At 42.2% G+C, this 10435-nt stretch overlaps 1 protein-coding gene across 1 annotated transcript; it reads right to left on the bottom strand.

Annotated features, from left to right (window-relative positions):
- Window positions 1–834: 834 nt before the first annotated feature.
- LOC145656104 (homeodomain-interacting protein kinase 1-like) lies at window positions 835–9282 on the bottom strand. Its single transcript, XM_081709514.1, has 9 exons — window positions 9278–9282; window positions 6675–7026; window positions 5742–6109; window positions 5065–5188; window positions 4673–4777; window positions 4470–4556; window positions 3987–4168; window positions 3696–3775; window positions 835–1113 (listed from the first exon to the last, which is right to left on the bottom strand). Exons 1-9 carry the CDS (start codon window positions 9280–9282, stop codon window positions 908–910), a joined length of 1509 nt encoding a protein of 502 aa, XP_081565640.1. The 3' UTR covers window positions 835–907.
- Window positions 9283–10435: the final 1153 nt, after the last annotated feature.

The raw sequence follows: 10435 nt of genomic DNA, 5'->3' as shown, positions 1-10435 counted from the left end.
TATATGGAAAATCTGCAATATTTTATATTTGCCACATCGTTAGTGGATAGGTAGCTAGCTATAGTAATTAACCTGCAAAATGTGTTCTTAATCTGTTGATTGCAACTGTCAAACATTTTTTAAAAATGTGTTGAATATTACCCACTCACAGCCTACAGAGGTGGAAAAGACCAGGCCAGGTGAACCATAGAACAAGTTGAACCCTGAATCCGAGGGCCAGGGCGACCGCGCCCGAACCCGAGGGCCAGGGCTCCCGCCAGACGCATGACGCTCGAATTTGACCCTCTTGAAGCAGACGAGCCCACTAGAGGTAACTGAAGCGGAAGAGGATGCCTGGAGCTGCGATGCCATACCTTTCGGGAAAGATGAAAAAAGGAACACGAATCAAATAAATGAGACTGTTTGTTTTTCGAGGCTGAATGGGATGTGCCATAATAACCTTCAATTACTATACTGGTGTCCAAGCTGAAATTCAACTTGATTACAACAGCCCCAAGCCATGCAGATCTAGTTATGGGCTTTATTCAAAATTAAAACTAAAACAGAAGTAGATTTTAAAAAACACAACCACAATTCTGTGATTTATCTAATGCCAGCTAGTTAAATTCATCACTTACTCTCTGTTGATTTTCCCACCCTTAATCTTGCAGAAAGAAGGCTCAAGAAAATCAAGCGGATGTAAATCACAATCTTCCATGTTGTTTTGCCTCCACATCACCCTGAAAGCGCTTTATTTAAATAATTTAGCTCTGCTCAATTTCAGCTTGATTACAATAGCCGCAAGCCATGCAGATCTAGTTATGGGCTTTATTCAAAATTAAAGCTAAAATAGAAGTAGATTTTAAAAAACACAACCACTATAGTAATTAACCTGCAAAATGTGTTCTTAATCTGTTGATTGCAACTGTCAAACATTTTTAAAAATGTGTTGAATATTACCCAAGTCACAGCCTACAGAGGTGGAAAAGACCAGGCCAGGTGAACCATAGAACAAGTTGAACCCTGAATCCGAGGGCCAGGGCGACCCCGCCCGAACCCGAGGGCCAGGGCTCCCGCCAGACGCGTGATTCTCAAATTTGACCTTCTTGGAGAGGGAGATCCCACTGGAAGAAACTGAAGGGGAAGAGAATATAACTTTAGCGAAAGATGAAAACTGACCACTAACCAAACGAATGAGAGAGATTGTTCTTTGAGGCTGAATGTGATGTGTCATAATAACCATCAATTACTATAAAGGTGTCCAAGCTGAAATTCAACTTAATTACAATAGCTAGCCAGCAGCCAAGATAAAAGGTCACATGCCACACAATTTTAAGCTTCCCTTTATACGAAAGAACTGCAGTATTTTAAATTTGCCACATCGTTGGCGGACAGGTACCTAGCCATAGTAGCTAATTATCCTAGCTAGTTCACACTTCATTCTCCCCCAAATGATCCCATTATCGACAGGTATCCGTGCTTAGACATGAAGACAGTTCAGCGACCGAGGACTGACATGCAGCTGTCACAGCTCTTTTAGAGCAATCCGACGGTTAGCGAGCCAATGCTAGATAATAACGTTAATTGCAGCTACAGCAAATAGTTGGCAGTTAATCTGCAAGTTAACTAACGTGCTCCATCGCCATGAAAATTAGAATCTGTTGCCGCAAGAGATGTGCATAAGTAATGTGTGAACTAGCTAAGTTAACCATCTCAAATAGACAGCTTGTCTGTTAGCTAACCTAGCTAGAGAGCCCAATGTTACCTGAGTCGTTGAATTCAAGTCCGACTTGACACTTTAGCCTTTCCCATTAGGCCTCATCGTCTTTTTAAACAAAATTAACATACTATTCATAAAATCCATATAGAGCAAGTTTTATGGATGATCTGCTCAGTGAAGCTGCATTATTTCTGTTATAATACGGACACGGCAGCATTTTCACGGCATGTTTTCTTAATCTGTTTATTGCAACTGTCAACACATACGAATGATTAATAATTAATGTAAACTGTTATGCAGCGAATTAAAGATACTATATTTTCCTGTTTCCCTAGAAATAATCCAAACTGCAGTGTCTGCTTATTTATGCTGAAGCACACTTAAGTGGGTATAATTTTTGTGGATTCCACATATACATTAAAAGGAAAATGTTGCCCAATCATGTCAGAAATAGCAAAACAAAAAAACACAGGCTCCGAGTTACTGAAAGAGAAGTACGCGATGAGGTCCTGGTAGAGCATAGGCACAGGTTGGTCATACGTGTTTATGAGGAGTTTAATTTAAGCAAAATCCTCATCACACACCCAAGAAGTCAAAGCCTGCAAAATCCCCAAGCAGCAAGACTGCATCAAGTTAGCACTGGCTGAAGCAAAAATAGTGCTGTGTCCTGCTCTGTGGCTCATCCACTCTACCAGTCTCTTAGTATTGGGCTTAGTGTGCTTAATTCATCTTGATGTCCTAACTGACATTCAAAAAGAAATGGATGTGAGAAGACAGTGTAGGAGTTCAAATTTGAATTGGCTTGAAATGTAGGCTGAAGTGCTCTTCTGCAGCTGAGCAGCTCATTTTCTGCTGAGCATCTTCACAGCCCTTACAAGGAGAGCATGAAAATGATGGAGGGGACAAGAAAAATCAGAATAATGCTTTAAGGACTGGACACATTTACAGCTTCTCACACTAAACAAAGTACTCCAAGGTAAAAAGTTCATCAAAGTAAAACATGTTTCATCCATCTTTCTGTGAACTGATATTTTAATGACTGACAGACAAATCCTCCAAGACTTGGCTTTGGATGCTTTGGTGTACAGGAGAGGTTTGAACCCCTTTCATTAAAGAAAACGTGTATGACTCAGGTGCTAGGGTATTATCAGAATGTAATTTATTCCAAATGTAAACACATGATTCTCTTAATTAGAGATTCCCTTATAAGGCATATTATTCAATAATGTTCATAGAGGTACAAAAAACAAAACAAAACAACAAAACCCTACTGAGTCTGGAAAAGAACATCTTTATCAATAAAAAGTATCAAATGACCTGAACACAGTTGTACCACCATTACAAACTCCTTGCTTGAGTCTGCATGTATACATGTATGATAGTAACATATCAGCCAATGAATGATGGACTCGAGTTTGTACTCGAGGAAAGAAAGAAATTTTCATAATGTCATAAAGAATCAAGTGTTTGGAAAACGTCTAGGAAAAGAAAGAAACATTTATTTAAATGTGCTGAATATTGCACAAGTCGCAACCCTTGAAAAACCAAGAAGAGTTCTCGGTCTGCTTAAGTACTGTGTACTGCAAAAACACAAGTAGAATTGAATTTTCCACAAATACACATACAAGAACCATAGAAGAAAGCATAGTGTTGGTCTTATAGAACGAGAGACACAAAAACCTCAGCTACAATGATCAACAATTACACAATGAAGTTTGGATTCAACGGAATTTCGTTTTGAACTACGGTAGAGGGGCCTCTTTATCGGCTACTCGAATACTAGGCAACAACCTGATTCACCATTTGTGGATCACATTTGAGCAGTAACATGATTTGGTAGAACACTTGCATTTGAAACCATTTTTGTCTTCTTTTATAGGTGGAATCGGAGGCCAGTTTGGTGATGTTTTAAATCTACTTGAAGAATAACAAACAAACAAAAAGCCAACCCTAATGTAACATTTAAAAGAAGCACCAAAGTGGGCATCAGATTTACCATCAAACAGGGTCTTGCTGCTGTCGAAGCCTGTGCACTGCCGCTTGCAGATCTCCATGTTCTGCAAGCAAGATTTCACACTGCAGCGAGAGACACACACACACACACACACACACACACACACACACACACACACACACACACACACACACACACACACAGGTGGGGGGGGGGGGGTTACAGTACTAGCAGAGAAACTCTGATGCTATTTGGATTTCTAAATTAACACGGTGTTCCTTAAAATGTTTTTGAAACACTGACATGTAGATTGGAAGGCCTGGAGCAACTCACTGTGCACTCTGAGGGAAGTGGAGGAGGTGGGTCATGGTCAGAAACAGGTGGTTCACGGTCTTCACTGGCGTGATCCTTTTGTGAGCGTCTAGCGTGAGCATCTTCTTTAGTAGGTCGATGAACTCCCGCCGGTCGGCCTTCTCCGCCAAGACGTCGGTGCCTTTCAGACTGGTCATATTGACCTGCGAGAGAGACCCATGGGTGAGTCATATTATTCACCAGCAGAGGGCGGCAATGCACCCAATACGAACGAAGTTCTGCAGCAAATTTCTACGCACTGCTCTGCCCTTCGCAGATGCCGTTCTCCAGAGCGACTTACATGCGCTACTCATTATGACAGCAGAAACGCTCGACCTTTCAGCTAGCACCTTGTTCTACCTGCTCTATAATGTGAGCTGCGGGAGCCCTTTGTCACGTTCTTCAATTTCACATCGCAACACTAAAAGAAATGCGTATAGTTACGCGCACAAAAGCCCAAATAACCTGCATCATGTCGTCAAGGCAGTTTAAAATGTACTTCCGAGTCTCTTTGGACTTGATGCCACGCTCCGCCTCATGCTCCGAAGGTGTCTGGAGAAAGGAAAGAAAAAACAAACCATTCAGCTCCACCATTAAGTTACATGAAGTCATTAAGTTACGTCCCTTATAAAAAACACATGGCATTTGGCATTTGAAGACAGGCAAACCTTGAGTCTCCACAGGGGGTAGCAGTAGAAATAGTAGTGCGTCTTGGTCCCTGCGCTCAACATGCACTCTGCTGGTAGGCCCTGCGTCTCGGAGATGTAACGGATCTGCAGAGACACCATACGGCAAAAGGATTATGACTTTATTTTGAGTTAATCCTTTCATTTTCAAAGTGCATGTCTAAAAAAACAGGCCATAGAAACTCATTTATATTAATCCTAAAAATGAGCGGGCCGACAAAGCAGCTAAAAGGTCAAACTACACACACACAAACACACACACACACACACACACACACACACACACATATCACTACAGCCACAAAACCACTACAGGTCTGCACCACTGATGCTGTACGGGCGTTAAGGCACAGCTCAAAGGACCATGTGCTTACCTGATCATATTCGGAGGCTCCGGGATACAGGGGCCAGCCCAGGAACAGCTCAGCAATGACACAGCCCAGGGACCACATATCGATGGCCTCACAGAATGGGAGACCCAGGATGATCTCAGGCGATCTGGACCAAAAACACAGAGATCGCCATCATGAAATCAGCCTCGGCTGATAATTCCGTGGGGGGGGTGTTTGTGTTCCTAGACATTACACACCCACTATTCTAGTGTAACATGGAACCAACACTACAATGCACCAACACTACAATAATGTTCTGTTTTGCATTAAGTAAATACAGAGTACCAATGCAGTTAAACACCCGTTACTCAGTATATTACACTGTTAATTAACAGTGTAGCTACAATGTAATAGCGGTTTTGTACAGACTTGCTAAATACTGATATTACCAAAGCCTGCAGTTCAGCGCATCCTAACTAATCTCAGACACCGAAGACGGTTCATTAGGTGTTTTGCTAAATAACAGCACTCACATGACCCAATAAAAATAAACCACTTATAAATCAATCGTGCTCCAGTTAACTGTAATGCTCATCATAGGCTTTTAATGTGTAGCAGGGTTATTACAACTGTCCACAACATGCAGCTCTACTCTCAAGCACACTAGAGTGCAACGAGTGCATACTTATTTCTAACACGCCTCAGCACGTGTCCCTCACCGGTAGTATCTGGACTGCAGGTAGCTGGGGCCCTTGGAGAAGTGGCTAGCTGAGCCGAAGTCGATGACCTTGACGCGGTACGGCTGCCTGACGGGGTCCACCAGCATGATGTTGTCGGGCTTGAGGTCGGTGTGGATCAAGCCCAGGCTCTTCAGTTTCATGAGCGCTTTGGCGACCTGCTGCAGCACGGGCCGGATGCATTTCAGCAGCAGTGGGCTGAACTTGCTGCGCTTGAGGAAGTCGTAGAGGCTCTGCCCCAGCATCTCGAACACCAGGCATATGTGCTTCTTGTGCTGGAAGCACTCGTACGCGCGCACGAAGTTGAACTCGTCGGCGTTCTCCCTGCTCAGCCGGCTCAGGATGCTCACCTGAGGAGGAGCAAAGGAGGGAAGACAGAATACGCGTTAAGCCGAAGCTACGTGGTCACAGCTTCAAAGTTTGATACTGCTGACAAATAGCCTACTTATTTTCAATAGCATCAAGCACTTTGTGTACTTCCCTTCAACCATTTACTTCTACAGGATTTGGGAGATGCAATTATGGAAGTGGTCCCTTGGAAATGAACCCATGAACTTGCTTTTGGTACTCAAACAATGCAGATTAATGCTCTTTCATAACAATAACATTTTTAATGCACATCCAAACAGGCATGGCTTACACAACTGAAGCTAAATCTTCTTTTTAGAGTAAGCTTCAAGCTGTCCGTGTGTTATCCGAACTAGTTCCTACTGAACTAGTGAAAATTAGAACTAGTGTGCCAAACAAGTATTTCTGTGCTACCCTGGCTGTATACAAATTCCATGGTGTGCGTTAGCACATCTGACACCAACAGAACATATGTTGTAAAACTGAAACAAACAATAACAGAATCAGGGCTACAGCTGATTCTAGGCCATATCAATAGCTCATTTAAAGCAGGCACAACTTTCCCACCTCGTTCTGGCCCTGTCGAGCATAGGACGGATGACTTTTCAGGATCTTGATTGCGACTACTTCACTGGTGCCCCGCTTCCAGCACTTGGCGACCTGGCCAAAGGTTCCACGGCCCAGGGACTCCAAAACCTCGTAGCTGTTGGAGACGGAGCGGAGGATCTCGTTCTGCACCAGTTGGTACTCGCAATCGCTGCCCCTGGCCACACGCTTGGACAACCCAGGGGAGGAGAGCTCCTCCAGGATCTGTACACTGTTGCTGCTGTGTGCCTCCTCTCTCTTCCTCTTGAGGCTGCCCCGCTTCTGATAGCCGTCAGCACGCCGCGAGGTCAATGCCTCGTCTCCGCCCTGCCAGCTGGAAGAGGAGGAAGACGACGACGAAGCCTCGTCCGAGGCTCCAGAGGGGGAAAAGACCATGGCAGGTAAGCCATCGATTGAATTGAACCCCGGATCCGAGGGCCAGGGTGTCCCCGCCCGAATCCGAGGGCCAGGGCTCCCGCCCCGTGCAGGATTCTCAAATTTAACCTTCTTGGAGTGGGAGATCCCACTGAAGGAATCTGAAGGGCAAGAGAATATACCATTATGGAAAGATGAAAACAGGACTACTAACCAAATGAACGAGAGAGATTGTTTGTTCTTTGAGGCTGAATGTGATGTGCCATAATAACCATCAATTAGCTAAATTAGCTAAATCACAGAGCTTTGATTTTTTTTAAAACATCTACTGCTGTTTTAGTTTTAATTTTGAATATTTCTTTCTGAAGCAGAGCAGAGCCCTGATCGATGCCATTGTTTTTTGGGCAGGCTTTAGCAAGTGATTGCTTTCTCTTTACACGCTTCTCAGAAAAGACAAGTTCTTTGTCTTGCGTTACTCAAAGGTGGTTCTGTGTGCTAAAACAACATCTTGACCTTTCAGCGATGCTGCCACACTGAAAAACAGAAGGCCAAGAAAAAAACAGCTTCTATTCTTAGACTCTCTGGCACTCTAAGTGCTTGCTGATACCTTGCTGACTGCAGTATTTCCTACACCTTTCCAACTGAGAGGCTCCTGAACTTGCAGCACCTCTGTCAATTAATCAATTGCATAACAAGAGTTCATCCACTCTATAATTGAGGGAGATACCCCCTCTAATCATTAATGCTCATCATTACAAAGACCATTAGTGTAAGCTGATGAAAAATGTTTCAATGTATTTAAAAGGTAAAGAACAGAGTAGCAATGTAAAGATACCATTTATAATGCATTACATTTTAGTCTTTAACACAATCTCTTGCCCTGAAACAGTGTTTAGGGCGATTACAATGCTGTTTCAATATGTTTAAAAGGTAAAGAACAGAGTAGCAATGTAAAGATTCCATTTATAATGCATTACATTTTAGTCTAAAACACAAACTCTTGCCTTGAAACAGTGTTTAGGGCGATTACAATGCTGTTTCAATGTGTTTAAAAGGTAAAGAACAGAGTAGCAATGTAAAGATACCATTTATAATGCATTACATTTTAGTCTAAAACAAAATCTCTTACCCTGAAACAGTGTTGTTGGGCGATTACAATGCTGTTTCAATGTGTTTAAAAGGTAAAGAACAGAGTAGCAATATAAATATTCCATTTATAATGCATTACATTTTAGTCTAAAACACAATCTCTTGCCCTGAAACAGTGTTTAGCGCGATTACAATGCTTTGAAACGCTGTTTCAATGTGTTTAAAGGTAAAGAAGAGAGTTGCAATGTAAAGATTCTACTTATCATGAATTACATTTTAGTCTAAAACACAATCTGGGTTTGTGTGTATATAAATGATGTAATGTTACTGTTGTGGAACAAATTACTTCCATTTCCATTTTTAAGGCAAAAATATTAAATGTTGGAATTTATCATTACATATTCATATGAATATGACTTTAATTTGTATACATATTTGTTGACATTAGCTATTTTGATCAGTCATTTTTGTGTCTGGTTGTTCTAGCTCATATTTAGCACGTTGTCCTTGACCATGTCCCTCTGTCCACAGGGTGGTGGTGTTGGACTGTGTTACAGACACGCTGCTGTTTTCCTGCAAGGTGCTAGTGGTCGGATTTGTAGGTGAGAAATATAGAGTGAAGTCATGTGTATATTACCCATACTACACTTCATCACATTCTGACCATGATGGCACATGGCAACACACTTTAATAGGTAACTCTGAGGGTTTTTCTACATTCCCTGTAAGGTCTGCTGGCTTTCTTCTTCTTCTCTGGGAGAATCAGGCTGCCATCTGACAATTTCCAGCTTCAGCTGCTGCATTATTACTGGTTGCCCGTTATTGTACGTATTGTAACCTCAGAAAAGCTCAAGTGCTGACACTTGCGTCTGTGTGAGAACAAAACATCAGCATATTCAGTACACTGAAGAAATGGTTCTTTCTTTTTTAGATTCCAAAATGCTTATTGACAGTGATTGTAAAGTCACTTTGTTTGTAAATAACCATGATTTACACATTTATTCTGGACAGCAGTTCCTCTCATAATACTGAAGGCCCAGCATGTATATCTACTACTGCTGTTTTTTTAGACGGTGATTGTGGGAGCTTATTTCATCGCGCAGGGCTTCTTTAGTGTGTACAGCATGTGTGTGGACACCCTTTTCCTCTGCTTCTGTAAGCTGCACACACACACACACACACACACACACACACACACACACACACACACACACACACACACACACACACACACACACACACACACACACACACACACACACACACACACACACACACACACACACTCTCTCTCTTCATTCCAGCAGTTCATAATGACATTGGGCACACACAGTCGAAAGCTTGTATGGTCTCGTCCCTTTACTTCAGGGAGAATAGAATTATAAAAAACATTATTAGCTCACATTTCACTCTCAAGCTACTACACATATGCCAATCATGAGGACTATATTGGTTTTATTTCCACTATGATGTTTCTGTCTCCTCTAGTGGAGGATCTGGAGCGTAACGACGGCACCGTGCAGAGACCATACCTCCGATTTACTCCTCCACATCAGCCGACTTTAAAAAACCATTTAAAGCTCTACACATCATGGATCACAGAATGTCTGTTATTAACGCTATACAAGAACTATACTAAGGCCATAGATCTAGACTAAGACTATAAAGTTATTTCACTTAGCTAAATAACTTTAATACATAATTTAAATCATGCAATGTGTAATAATATTTCTTGTTTTTGTTCAGGAGATGTGCAGACATTATCTGCTGTATTATTTTTGTGGCTGCCATTGTCACCTATATTCTTATTCGCTCCCTGGGTAAGAAACATTTCCAACTACACTTTCATGGGGGAAAAAAAATCATTATTATTGTGGGCTCAAGCGGAAGGTCTTTTACCCATGTATGGCTTGTGAGATATCCTTCTAACGGAGGTTCTAACACAGCGTGGCTGCTTGGAGACTCTCGTCATGTCGTGTTGCCCCAGAACTCCACTGGGATGTTTTGTGGAGCTGGAGTCAATGTGTAAGTCCCTCACATACTGGATAAGTATTTATATCTTCACAGGAATACCAAAACAGCACACCCAGTATGTAAGGAACACCGTCAGTATTCTTTCGAATGGACTTTAGTGAGTCGGACTAGGGTTACAATGGAGCTGTGCAGGTGCAAATCATGTGGAAACATGAAACATCAACAAGACAAGATGGGTTAGACTTTAGCTTTAAGATTTTCATGATTGGCACTGCACAGCAACAAGTGGAACCAATCAAATCACT

This window comes from Electrophorus electricus, unplaced genomic scaffold (assembly GCF_041902795.1).
Source record: "Electrophorus electricus isolate QZ-2024a unplaced genomic scaffold, ASM4190279v1 Scaffold47, whole genome shotgun sequence".
Taxonomy (NCBI): Eukaryota; Metazoa; Chordata; class Actinopteri; order Gymnotiformes; family Gymnotidae; genus Electrophorus; species Electrophorus electricus.
The sequence above is the reverse complement of the archived record's forward strand: the minus strand, read 5'-3'. Positions and strand labels throughout refer to the sequence as shown.